General features: G+C 44.7%; 1 protein-coding gene across 2 annotated transcripts in view; it reads left to right on the top strand.

Moving 5' to 3' along the window:
• The first annotated feature begins 3039 nt into the window (after nucleotides 1-3039).
• Nucleotides 3040-15919, top strand: part of RNF10 (ring finger protein 10) — a 29141-nt gene continuing 16261 nt past the window's right edge. For both annotated transcript variants that reach the window (XM_080940656.1, XM_080940657.1), the window contains exons 1-2: nucleotides 3040-3637; nucleotides 13452-13648. In XM_080940656.1, coding sequence (XP_080796782.1) covers nucleotides 3481-3637; nucleotides 13452-13648 — 354 coding nt within the window. In that variant the 5' untranslated portion in view covers nucleotides 3040-3480. The remainder of the gene's footprint in view (nucleotides 3638-13451; nucleotides 13649-15919) is intronic.

Below are 15919 nucleotides of genomic sequence, written 5' to 3' on the forward strand. Positions count from 1 at the left end.
GTGTGTGTATGTGTGTATGTGTAATTGAAGAGTAAAGAAACCTCAACGTGATAGTGAAGCTATGTAATCCCAGCTACTTGACTTGGGGTGCTCAGGCAGAACAATTCCAAATTCTAAGTTAGCACTGACTACACAGTGAGACCCTATCTCAAAATAAAAAGCAGAAAACAGATCGAAGTATAGTCCTTGCTTAGCGTGTCCAAGGCTCTAAATTCAATACCTGATATTCCTCGCCACATACAAACGAAAGCATAAAACCAAACCAGAATTGGGAGAGCACGGCAGGAATATCAAGAGTATGAGACCAGCCTTGGGTACATAGCCAGACGTTGTTGTAAAAACAGAACAAAGGGCTGAAGAGATGGCTCAGTGGTTAGAGCACTGACTGCTCTTCCAGAGGTCCTGAGTTCATAGAAGAAATACTGTCTAAACAAACAAACACACATAAAAACTGCAACAAATTTTTAAAAATTCAAAAAATAAAAACATTTTCTCCCTGAAGTGCCCTCCACCAGCTGCTTTCTGTCTTTCCATGTCCTGCTCCTCTCCCAACTGGGGTCGAACCCAGGGCTCTCTAGCATGCTGGGAGCACTCTATCTATAACTGACAACCTCATTGCCCTTTTTGTTTTGTTTTGTTTCTCCAGGCAGGGTCTCTCTGTAGAGCAGGCTGGCTTCGAACTCAGAGATCCAGATCCACCTGTCTCTGCCTCTTAAGTGCTGGGATTAAGGAAGTGTTCCAGCACAACACCCAGGCCGTTTATTTTTGTTTTATATGTTTGGCCTCTATGAATGCTAAGTGTCTCCATGGGTGGCTGGTGCCCTCGGAGGCCAGAAGGGGGCGCCAAACACCTGAAACTGGAAATAGGAATGGTTGAGAGCAACCCAATGTGGATGCTGGTAACCAAATCCCAACTACAAAAGGAGCAAGTATTCTTGACCACAGCGCCTCTCTCAAGTCTCATTACAGGGAAGTCTTTTCAAGGGATACTTGTAGGCCCGTGCGATGGCTCAGAGTATAAAGGTGCTTCCTGCCAACCTGAATTTCATTCTGGTTGAAAAGAGCTGACTTCCACAAGTTATCCTCTTACTGTACATGGGAACCATGGCGCGCACATCGCGCGCGCATGCGCGCACACGCACACGGGGGGGGGAGGGGGACAAACAAAGGCAACATTTAGGAGACACAAGCAGGTAGATCTTTGTAAATGTGAGGTCAGAGTGGTTCTATAAAAAGTTCCAGTTCCAGGCCAGCCAGGACTAAAAGGTGAGATCCCTGTCAAAAACTAACAAACAAAACCAAATTCCTTGGGGGTCGGTGATGCAAGGAAAAATATTGCTCAGGACCCCCAAGACCAAGTTCTTAGTACAAGTTGTCTGAGAGGGACAGAGAGCAGGAATAAGGGACAAAGACAGGAGATAGACAAAGAGGAAGAAGGGAAAGGGGACAAGATGGGAAGTAAAGGAGCAATGGAGAGAGGGAGGGGCTTTTGTCCTGGAGGAGGAAGGACTGCCTCTGGATAGAGGGGAGAGAGTCCTGGCCCATAGGAAAATAGCAGTTTATAAAGGTAAAAGGGGAAACACCATGTTAGGATGATGTGTTTAACTTTAAGTGGGCATGTTAACTAGGTGAGTCAAAGGAGGCTTCTGATTTCTTGACTTCAATACTTTGAGGTCAGCCTCAGGAGGAGCAAGTGGCCAAAGAAGGGAACAGACCCTGGGTACTGGCTTTAGTAAGAGAATCTAACAGTTTTTGGCAAGGCAGAGGGACCTGGGAGAGAAGGCCAAGTCTGCCAGAGCAATGCTCACCACACTTAGGCTGGCCACTCAGGCTGTTCAGAGTCCCTTCAGGTGAGGTGGCTCAGCAACTAGGAGCACTAGCTATCCTTCCAGAGGACCTGTGTTCAATTCCCAGCACCCACATAGTGCTTTCATCCCCGTGCCAGGGTATCCAACGACCTTTTCTGGTATCTAGAGGCACTAGGCACACACATGGCACAGGCATACGAACTGGTAAAACACCTATACGCACAAAACAAGCAGAAAAATGAAAAAGTATACCTCCTTTTTAAAAGATTTAATCATGTTATGTATATGAGTGCACTGTTTTCAGACACACCAGAAGAGGGCATGGGATGTATTACAGATGGTTGTGAGCCACCATGTGGTTGCTGGGATTTGAACTCAGGATCTCAGGAAGAGCAGTCAGTGCTCTTAACTGCTGAGCCATCTCCCCCCCACCCACTATACTTCTATGGATCTCTATGTCACTTTAAACTGTGATTCCTTCCATACTAAATAATATCTAATATACTTTTTGATAATAAGGAACCAAGTAAGAGTCTGGTTCCTGCTTTTTTTTAAAGACAGGGTCCCACTATGAATGTGCCATGCATACATGTATGAAAATTTTTAGACGTATGCACACGTGTATGCAGAGTTTTGAGGCAGATGTTGCGTGTTTTCAACCATGACTCTCCACATTCTTCACTGAATCAGGGTCTCTAGGTAGACTCACCGTTTCAGCTAGTCTGGCTAGACAATTAGCTCCAAAATTTTTATTTCTGTCTCCTGTCCACTGGAATTGCAGATGTGCCATCACATTCCACTTGGCTTTCTAAAAATTGTTGTGTATGGGTGTTTTGTCTGTCTGTATGTATGTCTGTGTACCACGTGCTAGCTTGGGATCATAGGAGGCCAGACACCCACACATTAAAATAACAAAAACCCAGCACTAAAGAGGCAGAGATCAGAAGATATGTGAATTGGAAGCCAGACTGTTCCACACAGTGGGTCGTTCCAGTCAGGACTACATAATGAAAATTGTCTCAAAAAGAAAGACCGCGGGAGGGAGGCGGGGCGGAAAGGAGAAACCGGGAAAAGGGAAGAGAGAAAAAGCCATTGGCAGGAACAAGTCTTACAGCGGTCCCTCCCCTAGGACCCGGATGTAAGTGAAAACTACACTTCCCAGAATGCATCACGCCCACTTGGCAACTATATAAATAGTCCATCCGGGTTCTTGGAGATGCTGTTTGGCGACTCGTCGCCATTCCCGGAGCAGCTCGGCCTCGGCCCAGAGGCGAGTGTTGGTCACTGTGTCGGAGACTCCGGTCCCCGGCACCGAGACAACCAGCCCTCTCTCCTGCCCCGCGGCGGGAGAGCGTGTCCGGCCGGCCGGCGGGGCTCGCGACCCTCCCGCGCTTCCCCTTCCCCCGCAGCCTCCGCCCCGCCAGGCCCGGCCCGGACCTCCGAGCCCCGGCCTCCTCCTCCTCTTCGGTCACCGCCGCCTCTGGGCCTCACAGCCCCACCTCCCGCTTCTCCTTCCATTTTGAGAAGCTGAGGAAGGAAACAAGGAAAAATGTCGCCATGAAGGCCGAGAACCGCTGCCGCCGCCGACCCCCGCCGGCCCTGAACGCCATGAGCCTGGGTCCCCGCCGCGCCCGCTCCGCTCCGACCGCCGTCGCCGCCGAGGCCCCCTTTGATGCCGCAGAGCTCCCCCAGTGCCGCCGCCACCGCCTCCGACATGGACAAGAACAGCGGCTCCAACAGCTCCTCCGCCTCCTCGGGCAGCAGCAAAGGGCAACAGCCGCCCCGCTCCGCCTCGGCGGGGCCGGCAGGCGAGTCTAAACCCAAGAGCGGTAAGAGCCGGCCGTCTGCTGGGTCACTTGGGTGTAGGTGGGGAGTGGCAAACAGCCCACCCTTCGCTTGCACAGACATCCAGTATTTACGGTTAAGCTGATCTGCGCTGCGTGGTTAATTTGGGCCCTTGCATTCATATTCAAAACAGCTGGTTGAAATAGGCGCTATTCTTAGCCCCATTTTGCAGATGAGGAATCTGAGATTTGGAAGAGTTAAGGTCATCCAGGTGGCAAGCACCTCACAGCAGGCCTCAAGACCCAGTTTGTGTGACTCATCATCTGTCGGAACTGTAAAACAATTGACTTTGTTTTATCTTCTTGTGTTGGATTAGCATTGGGTAGCATTCAAGAGAGGGTGAGGCCCGAGGATTTTAAGATTTAAATTTGGCACGAGGTCTGCTCCTCTGTTCTAGAGAACACATCTTGGCATGACGTTGTTCCAGTGAGGGTAAAACATGCAGACCCTGCATTGTTATTTTAGGTCCAGTCATTGAGTTTCTTATCTGTAAAAGAGGCAGTGTACACAATTAAGTAAATGAGTTAAGCGCTTAGAGTGATATTTGCCTAAATATCATGCCTATTTGTGTGTGGTAGGTTATAGGGGTTTGGCTTTCACTGAGTGTGTGTGTGTGTGTGTATGTGTGTGTAGTCTAGTCAGGCTTCCTAGTATTGCTATAACATAGTAATAGCTACCCCGTATTGATTATTGCAAAGTACAGGGGTAGGCTTTTATGTGTGATATCATTAGTCATTTATCTGTCTATCTAGGAGTTGTTCCTTCTCAGAGAATAAACTAAGCTGTAGGTTAGGACATGACAGAATCCCGAATCTAGCATTCTCCATGTTTCAGAGCTGTGTATAATCTTTGTTCCCTTTTATACATTTATTATGTTGGCAGTAATAGCAATGTAAGGTTTTTGTGTATTTTTGAGATTGTAATTTTGTGTCCTTGGTTGTTCTGGAACTCACTCTGTAGGCTAGGCTGGTCTGGAACCCAGAGATCCACTTGTCTCTCACTCCAGTGCCTCCACAATCTCAAATACTACTAACTTGCAGATTGTAATTTAATTACAGTGTTTCTCCTTCCCTTCCCTCCCTCCAAAGCTTCATATGTAACCTTTGCTCATCTTCAAATTCATATCCTCTTTTCACATGTATGTATGTGTGTAATACATGTCAACAAACATGTATATGGGGGATATGTATTTCCATATCAACTAACATGAACATGGGAAGCCTCAACCCTACACAAAGAACTATAGGCAACTTAGTAAAGCTGTGAGTGGGAGAGGGGGTCTTCCCCAGGGAAGAGCATACCAGTTGGTTTTCCAGTGCCAAACATCTCTGAATGTATTTTAGTGCAACTTTATGTGGACTCAGCAAGGTGTTTTTGTGAGAGTGAGCATGTGTAACAGATGGGGAACTTTAGATCTAACAGTCTAAAATTCAAAAAGCTGGAGGGTGTGGGTCAGTGGTAGAGCCCTTGCCTAGAATATGCCAAGCCCTGGATTTTATCTTTAGCATCCCCCACCACCTCAAATTAAGAGCATTAAAAACAAAACAAAACAAAACCACACACCAAAATTATAAGGCTTACTGACTTTGAGAGTTTATCTGCAGGGTATGACAAACCCTGTCACCAGGTATACCTGAGGACTTGTAGAAATTGCCTGTGGAACTTGGGTAGAGACCAGTTGTCACTGTGATATACCAGTGCTTAACTGTCTAAGCAGGTATTAGTGTTACTTAAGGCCAAGTCTAGACCTATATACACTAAGTCTGGGGTTTTGCACATGTGTAGCTTTATTGTAAATTATCTTGGCTATTTTTGGAGAGAGGTCTGAGTGTTTTTCAGAGTAACTTTGCTTGTAGAGATGATGTTAAACTTTAATTCTCCAAGAATTCTCAACTAGTATCTTAGGGCCCTCCTTAAGTCACTAAAATACATTCATGCATGAGTCAGCAGCAATAAATGCTTTGTTTATATTATAAGTGAGCAGGTCAAAGCTTGTGACTTAGCAGAGGACATGAGGGAGGGTAGGAGGGCTCAGAGAGAGAGGATGCCCTGCAGTTGTAGCTCTTGCTTTACCCCTTTACCTGCCCTCTGAGAGGAGGAAAGGAAGACCTGACTTCAGGCCCTTTCTGTACACATCCTGCACACAGGATAATGATACATTTAAAAGATTAAACAAGAACTGATGTGATTAAGGCATTTTACCACTTTCCTGACTAACCTTTTCTTTATAAACTTTTTCCCCCCTTACATGTTACTTGGGATAGTTTTGGTCAGGCTTGGTGGTAAGCTCCTTGACCATCTGGAATTAAAGACAGATACCATCTCAGAGTCCTGGTTTTGACCCTCAGAAACACATTAGAACCCTAATAAAACAACCACAGAACTATGAATGAAGCAGGGGCTGGAGAGGCAGCTCAGTGGCACTTGTTCCTACAGAAGGCTTGGGTTCTGTTCTCAGCTCCACAATGCTGTCTTTTGCCTCCACAGTTATAAACATACATGTGGTGTGCAGCCAAACTCTCAAACAAAACACCCATACACATGAAGCCTAGTGTGGTGGGCATAGCCTGTAATCCCAACACCCATTGGCTGAGGCAGAGGATCATGCTACCTGGGCTAATGAGCAAGTTCCAGGCAGCCTGGTGACATAGTAAGACCCTGTTGCCAAGCAACATGAGAAAGCATTGTTGTGGTTGAGAAGGCTGCTAGTGAAGCAGATGTGACTTGGAGATGTAGGTAGTCTGGATTGTTGGAGAGATGGACTCCTCACTTCCTATACTGGATTCTTTTTGTTGGACATTGTGAGGATCTCTGGAATTTCAGTCCTGGCTGAAAGAGGGAGTGGGAATAAAGATACAGTTTTACTTTCTTTTGCTAACACAAAGAAAAATCCACAGAATGTATTTGGTTTATGGAGACACTTTCATGACTCTGGAACCAAATTCCATTCTGCCTTGAAGTCCCTGATGGTCCTTTGTGTACCTTCCAGGTGTTTTAGGTGAGCGTCTCCATCACTGGCTCAGCTTCTCCCTTGTCCCGTGTAAAAGAATCCCTTGGTATTTAGAAGCTGTGTAAGTGTATAAGTGGCCCTTTGCTTTCTAACTACATGAAAATAGATTTGGTGTTTCCCGTAGCTAGCTTACGTTTGCCTTCTCTGGCATGCTATTATAGATAAATTATAGATAAATCTGACTACCAGGCGGTCCTTGATCTTTTTCTATTCACAGCCTTGGCCTTGGCTAATTGCTTCATGTACTTAACAGAACATTCCCTTTCTGGCTATATTTCTACAGTTTTCTTCCAATAGGGCTAAGACTGTTAGAACAGTTTACCAAGGGACTGTCCCAACAACACAGCCCAGAGGAGAGAAGAAATTTAGGGACGGGGGATGCCATGTAGAAAGAACAGAGGAAGTAAATATTTAGAGAAGTCAGAGATTTGTAGGCCAGCTGTAGTCCCTGTCCAGAAGCCTGCTCTTGTTCCTCCTCCCTAGGCGGAAGGCACTGCCATGGAGGTTAAGGGAAGGTCAGGCATTATGAAGCAGTTATTTTGAGGTTGGCGATGTGAAACACTATGCTGACATTGTTCCTGTCATCTGGGATCAGAAGCTGGGTTACTGGGTAATCAGACTTGAATGTTTCTGTCCCCTCACAGCTAGGGTTAAAGGTTGTGCTGGACACCCAGCCTCCAGTGAGTGTTATACTGAATTCTAATACTCTTAACTTCAGTGGGTGCAGTTGATGAGAACCATCATGTCTATCAATGTTAAGCAAAGCTTTCCAATCATAGCAACTATGTGCCACTACTGTAGAAGATGTTTTCAGTGTTTTTTCTAAAATTGTTTTTGTTTCTGCTCCTTAGAAAAAACATTTATTTATTTATTTATTTATTTATTTATTTATTTATTTATTTATTTATTTATAATGTATATGAGTATGCTGTTGCTGACATAGCAGAAGAGGGCATCAGATCTCATTCCAGATGGTTGTGAGCCACCATGTGGTTTCTGGGATTTGAACTCAGGACCTCTGGAAGAGCAGTCAGTGCTCTTAACCACTGAGCCATCTGTCCAGCCCCTTGTTTTTGTTTTTTCAAGACAGGGTTTCTCTGTGTAGCCCTGGCTGTCCTGGTACTTGATCTCCTGAACAGCCTGCTTGAACTCTCTTTCTCAATTCATTGAATTTTTTTGAGTAACTAGAATACAGTTATTCTGTTTAATTTACAGAAAAAACATGACAGTGTGATGTGACAGCAGGTCACATGCTGCTCATTGACACATGCTGCTGTTCTGGTAGATGGTAAAGAGGAGCATCTCTCTCCCACTTCAGTGGGATCGGACTTGTCAGGTGACTGAGGCACATGTTGGTCCCTCAAGGTTCTTGTCAACTACTGTGGATGGTGGATAAGTAGCTGGTTTGTAATTACAGTTTGAACCATCAGCAGAAACTTCTGGCAGCTGTTCTGACCTAGGTTGTTCCACCTGTTAGAACTAAGCCTAGAACATTGATTTTACACGTCTATGAAGGACTGGTGACTTTGAATTGGTAAGGAGCACTGGAGAGAGATGGAGTAGATCTGCAATTAGTTGTCAGACTTTTCCATTTTGGAAATACGAAACAAGGAGCTGGATTAAAGTTTTAGGCCTCTTTTTTGTTGGTTCTGAATCTTAGGTTCTGAGTTTGCATCATCTAATTAATAGTTTTGTCAACTGGGGACAGCGGCTTGATAGTACTTCCTGGTAGTTCTCAGCTCTGGCTGCATGTCCTGGGGACTCTTACACATGAGGGTGTGAGGCCTTGTGCTGCAGTTCCCTCAGGTTCACCTGCAGCCCTTCGAGTCTTGTTCTTCAGTCCTGCTGGCCTCAAGCACACACAGAAATTCTGCAGTCTCCTGAAGGCCAGGCGTAAAGGTGTGAGCTACCTTGTCTGACCTTTTCTGATCCCTAAGGTCCTGGACATTCCTTGTTTTTTTTTTTTTTTTTTTTTTTTTTACTTTTTATTATTTTGGCTTTTTGAGACAGTGTCTTTCTGCATAGCTTAGGATGACCTGGAACTCACTGTATAGATCAGAGTGGTGTTGAACTCAGAGATCTACCTGCCTCTGCCTCCCAAGCTAGGATTAAAGTCATATGCCTCTACACGCAAATCCTTGTTTATTTAATTTTAAAGATTTCTTGGTGGGTGGTGGTGAGTAGTGTCCTCAGAAGCCAGGAGATGACATTGCCTGGAGCTGCAGTTACAGATTGTGTGGGTCCTCTGGACAAGGAACATCAGGGATTCCTAACTCCTGAGTATCTTTAGCCCTCTTACCCATTTATTTTTGACACTGGGTATTGAGCTTAGTGTAACTTAGGCTGAGACTTGACCACTGAGAAGCTTATTTAGCCCCTTTTAAAAGTTATCATTTATCTCTCTCTCTCTTTTTAATTTATGAAAACCACACCTGTGGTATCTGAGTACACTGTATCTGTCTTCAGACACACCAGAAGAGGGCATTTGATCCCATTGCAGATGGCTGTGAGCCACCATGTGGTTGCTGGGAGTTGAACTCAGGACCTCTGGAAGAGCAGTCAGTGCTCTAACCACTGTGCCATCTCTCCAGCCCAAAAATGATCATTTGAGGGTCACCTGGGGGATTGGCTTGAACTGAGTTTGTAGCTAAGCAGGCGGGCCTTGGCCTTGTGAGCTCATGCCCACAGCCTCTTGAGGAGCTGAGATCTCAGGCCTTTGTTCCAGGCTCAGCTTGCTTGGCCTTCATCCCCCACCTCTTTTTCCTTAATTCTTTAGACTGGCCTCGATGCTTAGTTCAGGCTGGCCTTAAGCTCTCTGTGTTCTGCCCTCAACCTCCTGCAACCCCAGCACCTTTATACATAATCTTAAAACCCTAGAAGTGACCCTGGAATTGGGAACCACCATTCTGAGCTTTAAACAAAATAACAAAAATAACAAACCAGAAACAAAATAACAAAAAATTTAAAAATGGAGAAGACAAAAAAAAATTATAAAATTCTTCTAGAAACTTGAATTTATTTTCCAAAATCTGATGTGGTTCCTCTTGTTCCCTCTACGAGAGGAGGGCAGTTTCTCCCTGAGTTGTTCTCTAGCATGTCCTGGCAAGTTGTCTACAAACATTTCAGAAATAGCACTATGAGTTTTATCTTTGGGTCCCAGGCAGGACAGTACCTCAGTCCTCAGCTGCGCGTTGCCTGGGTTTAGAGATAAGAGCCAGTTTCTCACTTGCGATGTCTCTCTTCAGAGTGTGAGGTATTTGGAACACCAAGAGAGAGGGGAGTTGGTCTTTAAGCCTGGAGTCATAAATCCTTATGTGGTCAGTTGTAATCTGACCTAAAAACACACAGTGCTGTCTTAGGAAATCGTTTCCCTGTGTGTGCTAATAACAATGAAGAAACAGCGGTTTCCCTGAGTGCTACTTCATCGGCAGGCTACACAAGCTGTGAGGGACCTCTCTTCAGTAGGGTCCCCAGCCCTTCTTTTATGCGCTGGAGAGCAAACCTAGGCCCTTGTATGCCAGGCAAACACTGCTACTAAACTACACTGGATGGTGACGTATCTCTTGTGTTCTGGAACTGTTTTCTCCCCACATCTTTTTTTTTTTTTTTTACATTCTGCTGAGACTGGAGAGAGAGGGTTCTGCAATTAAGAACATTGACTACTCTTCCAAAGGACCCAGGTTCAAGTCCTAGCATCTACTTGGCAGCTCATATATCTCTCTCAGTAACTCCCGATTTTCAGGAGATCCATCACCCTCTACCTGCTACCAGTGGTGCTGTGCTTGACAGCAGCCGTTGCCAACTGAAGTGGTGGAGGGCCATACGCCTGTAAGCTGCTCTTGGCTGTACCTCTCAGGGAAGTGAAGATCAGAAGACACAGGTTCATGGGCTCAGAAGCATGCCATAGTGTGTGTGTGGTCAGAAGGCAGCTGCAGGATTAGGTTTTCTGCTTCCACCCTGTGGGTTTGGGAACTTGAACTCAGGTCCTCAGACTTGGTGGCAGTCACTCTAACATGCTGGTCTATGTCACCTTTCATTGTTTATGGTTCTTAGTGTGTGTGCACATGTACTTGCTCTTGCCCTTGAATGTACATGTGGAGACAGACATCAGTGTCGGGAGAGCCTCCATTGCTTCTACTTTAGTTTTTTGAGACTATCTCTCACTGAACTGGGAAGTTGCCTTTTTGACTAAACTGGCTGTTGATCAAGCCCCTGGAATGAACTGCATCTACCACCCCTGGGCTGGCGCTGTGCACTCGATATGTTCAACCCTTAATGTGGGGATCATGCTTGCAGACGGCGCACTTTATATACTCAACTGAGCCTCTTGCCCCTCCCCCCTTTCTAAGCTAGTACTGGCTTATATAGTGTACTGACAGGTTCCTTGTTAAATTTCATTATTAATGCCAGGTGTTGGTGGCACACACCTTTAATCCCAGCACTTGGGAGGCGGGTGGATCTTTGTGACTTCCAAGAAGGCTTGTGCTGCACAAAGAAACCTTGTCTCCAAAAAGGAAAAAAAATTATTAGTAATTTGTGGATATTGGCAACAAACTTCCTGAAGTTTACCTTTTAGTAAGAAAAGAAAAATGGACATCCAGACTCTGGTGCACACCTGTAATTCTAGCACTTGGGAGGTAGACAGGAGAACTGGGTTTCAGGTCATCCTAAGGAGTCTGAGGCCAGTGAGACCCTGTCTCCCAATGAAACTAAGCAAACAGGCTCTTTATGCAAAATATAGTTGGTCAGCAGATAGACTGAAAGAATTTTTTGTTAATTAGTGAAACTCAGGTTTAAAAATAAAACCAAAAATCCAAATAAAGTTAAGATAAAATCCTTTTGTTTAACCAAAGTTTATTCAAGTTGCTACTGATTTAACAGGAATGTGGTGAACTTCATATTCTCTTTTATGGTGGCTGTTAGGATATAATTCAGCCATCATTAATCTCTACAAAGCAATGTCAGGATATGTAATGGGCTTTTATGATTGTATTTCATAATCTAATTTCACTTTGAATATTTGACATGGCTGTATAGACCTTATAAAGCAATCTTCAGTACTGTTATTAAACTAGCATAAAAAGACATTAGTAAATGTATTAGTTATATTACTCTATTAGCTCATGGCAAGCAATTGTGTAGCCATTAATTGTGATCTTGAAGAATGGGTAACTATTTTTTTAAAAGTATTTTATGTGTGTGTTTGCCTGCATTTATATGTGTGCACCATATTCTGACCTGGTGCCCACAGAGGTCAGAAAAGGGCATTGGATGCCTTAGGACTGGAGTTACAGACAGTGGTGAACCACCAGGTGGGAACTGAACCTAGGTCCTCTAAAAGAAACAAGTGCTTTTAGCATTGACCCACCTCTTTAGACTTCAACTTTATTTTGAGGCACAGATTCATATACCTCAGGCTGTCTTTGAACATTGTAGTTTCCTTTCCTGCCCCTACTTCCTACGTGCTGGGGTTATAAGTGTGCCATAGTTCTTGGCTCTGTTTTTTGCTTTTATATGTGTGTGACGTGTACAAGTATATAAGCTTGTTTGTATGTGTGTGCACAGGTGTGACGTTGATGTCAAGTGTCTTCCTTGATCACACTCATATGTTATTTATTTACTTGTGGATTGAGGAAGGGCCTCTCACTGAAACTGGAACTTGCTGATTTCTAGTTAATCTAACAAGCCTGGCCTCCTGCCTCCTGGGTTCTGGAGTTGCAGGCAGTTGTCTTACATGCCTTACTTTACATGGGTTCTAGGCATCTGAACTCCATTGTATGTTTTCACTGGCATCGTTTATTATCCACTGGATCATCTCAGCTCACTGAGTAAGAAAACCTGGTGCCAAGCCCGATGACTGAGCTCATTTTATAGCAATGTTGGCCTGGAATTCACTGTCTAGCCCAGGATGATCTTGTAGATGAGCCACCATGCCTTCCTTGCTGAAGACTAGGGTATAAAAAACATGCTTATGAAGTTACAAAAGAACATTTTGTATAGGACACAGGGCAAGCATATAGAAAGAAGCCAGGCATAGTGTGGGCTGCCTGCAGGCTCAGTGTTCAGGGCCTGAGGCTGAAGGGAAGCTGGGTGCTATGACAGAGGGGGAGGGAGAGGAAATAAAGCACTTAATAAAGTAATACTTTACAGGTATTGCCAATTGTTTTATATTTTATTTTTATAATCAAGTGTATGTTCTGGTGTTAATGATATTAATTTTTTATTTAATTGAAGGAAAAAACAAGAGACATTTTTAAAAAGTAACTTGAACTGCTCTGATGTGTTCCTAGAGCTCAGCGTGTGTTCTGTTAACTTTGTGGGTTCCACAGCAAGTTGATGCAGGACTTGTTGTGATCAACTGTCTCTTTGTCTTGGCTGTCCTGTAATGTACTTTATACCATGTTGGCCTCAAGATCCACCTGCCTCTGCCTTCTGAGTGCTAGGACCAAAGTGGGAGGTGCTGTGCCCGGGCATGTTGGTATGTCTGGAGTACATGTGAAGATGTACAGACTACACTATATTTCGCTCAAGGGCAGTGCCTGTCCTCTTCCTGTCAGGCCTGCAGACCAGGTACATCTCTCTAGCACAGAATGACTGCTTTGAAACCAAACAAAAGCCGACCTTACTGTGGTTCTTCAAAGCACCAATGCGGTGGGCTAAGCTTAGCTTTTTCAGAGGCTGTGGAAAGGCCCATTTTCCCTTATTTACTAAATACAGCTTTGCTGGAAGATAAACAGGAATTGTCTGGGAAAACATCAACTAACTACTTTTATTTCTTTTGTTTTCAGATGGAAAGAACTCAAATGGATCCAAGCGTTACAATCGCAAGCGTGAACCTTCCTACCCCAAAAATGAAAATTTTAACAACCAGTCCCGTCGCTCCAATTCACAGAAAAGCAAAACTTTTAACAAGATGCCTCCTCAAAGGGGCGGTGGCAGCAGCAAACCCTTTAGCTCTTCTTCTAATGGTGGAAGACGAGATGAGGTATGGAAGGAGAGTGGCCTTGGTGGAGATGTCTGTCTGGGTCTGGCTTTTCCCTCTGTGTCTCAGCACTTCAGGGAGTGTGAGTGGAGGCAGAGCAGGCCACCAGGCTGTCTGAGCAGCTGGGGGATTAAGAAAAGCTTAGAGCCTTTTCTTTCCTCCCCAGGGGGCTGTGAAAACCCCCTGGGGGAGGAGACCTCATTGTCAAGGCGACCCGCTGGGGTGTTGAACTTTACTGTCACTTTTACCTCTCCTGTGTCCTTTGGAACACCTAAGGAATAAAAGATTTGGTGTTTGTCTTGCAGAGTAAAATGCTGAGCTCCTAAGTCTCAGATGCCCATCTTTAGGAGTTATCTGGGTTTGGTTTGAGAGTGAAGGTTGTAGTTGCTGGATTTAGGAAGTAGCCTAAGTACTTATCAAGATGACTGGTTTGGTGTCTTGTTAGACTATCCATGCTGTGTAAGCCATACAGAAGAAGGCAGATGCAGTAGATACACTTTAAAAGGATTACTTTATGTCCTTGTCTGGTGTACCAGGTACACCTAAGGAGTTCCAAGCACAGCATTAAACAGTATTCACTGTCTTTGTTCTCTAGGGGCTAATTCTCTAGTCTGGCGTGTCAGTAACCAGTATGTAATTTACCTGAGGGTGTAGGCAGGAGAGTAGGGTTAGTAATAATGATATAGAAGTGCCTTAGGAACTGAACTCTTTATTTGTTTACTTGTTTTTGAGAGGTCTTACTGTGTTGGCCTCTGGAGGGCTGAGATTTCTGGTTTGTGCTGTCAGTCGGGCTACAGGGGTAAATTGGAGAGATGTGAATGAAGCAAGGGAAGGAACACTGTTGGTATTTAAAGCAGCAGAACAAGTAGGTGATCACTATAGATGCTGTAAGGGGTCAGATTGAAGGACTGACTTCTGAATTGGGAAGGTGCACACGCGGGCTGGTACAAAGAACTAGGAGCCAGCAAGAGGGTACTGGTCCCTTTGCTCAGTGCTGCTGTTAGGTTGAGTAAGTAGGACTAGACAGTGTAAAGGTCACTTGGTAGGTCATTGGCCTTGAGTCATGTGGGTGGTGTACAGTCCAGGGAGGCTGGAGGGAGGAAGGAAGGGCAGGGATGGGCAGCAGTGTGATATCAAGGGAAGTGTAGAGGTAAGGGAATGGCTTTAAGGGTGAGAAGAGGTAGAGAGGCATGGCTTAGCCCTGCTACTGTTGCAGAGTTGGGTTCCTGAGAAGCCATTCTGGTTAGCTAGCTCACAGCCCCTGTAACTCAAGCGCCAGGGCACTGGAGTGACTTCTAGCAACTGTATTCTGATGTGTACACCAACACATAGATATGAACATAGAAGCATGTACTCTTTTTTTTTAAAGCAGCTAGTCTCATTGGTATGAATTTTGTATGTATTTCTTATTAAAGATTTGTTTATTCATGTATGTGAGTACACTGTAGCTGTCTTCAGACACACCAGAAGAGGGCATCAGATGTCATTACAGATGGTTGTGAGCTACCATGTGGTTGCTAGGAATTGAACTCAGGACCTCTGGAAGAGCAGTCAGTGCTCTTAACCACTGAGCCATTTCTTTAGCTCCCATTAAATAAATAAATCTTTAAAATATTAATGAGATCTTTTTGTTTTGCTTTGTTTTGAAATAGGGTCTCACTGTATAGTCCTGGAACTCTCTGTATAGACCACGCTGACTTGAATTTATATGGATCCAACTACCTATTGCAATTCATCCAGTCATTCCTTTGAGGCAGGGTCTCACTGTGTAGCTCTAGCTGACCTAGAACACTGTAGATCAAGCTGGCCCTAAACTCAGAGGTCTGCCTATCTTTTATCTCCTGAGTACTGGCATTCCAGGCATGTACTACCACAACTGGCTTAATACAACTTTTTAAGTATTGGGCTGGTTAGATTGCTCAATGGTTAGGAACACTGGCTGCTCTTCCAGAGGTCCAAGCACCCACGTGGTGGCTCACAACCATCTATAAAGAGATACCCTGTTCTGACTTGCAGACAGAGCACTCCTACATTTAAAAGAATACATAAACAAAAACTTTAAAAAATTTTAAAAATCAGAAAAAATGTGAGCCAGGTGAGATTTTATAGTTAGGGGTAGGGAAGCAACAATATTATCTGTCCTAATGGGGTGGCTGATGAAGGTACAAGGGAAACGTGGGCATGCTGCATAGTCCTTGACTGATCTGTCAAAGGGACAGCAGGGTCGGCGAATACAAGAGCTTTGCTGGTTGAGCATGGCTATAGGGGGCGGGC

Source organism: Micromys minutus (genome assembly GCF_963924665.1).
Source record: "Micromys minutus genome assembly, chromosome: 29".
Taxonomy (NCBI): Eukaryota; Metazoa; Chordata; class Mammalia; order Rodentia; family Muridae; genus Micromys; species Micromys minutus.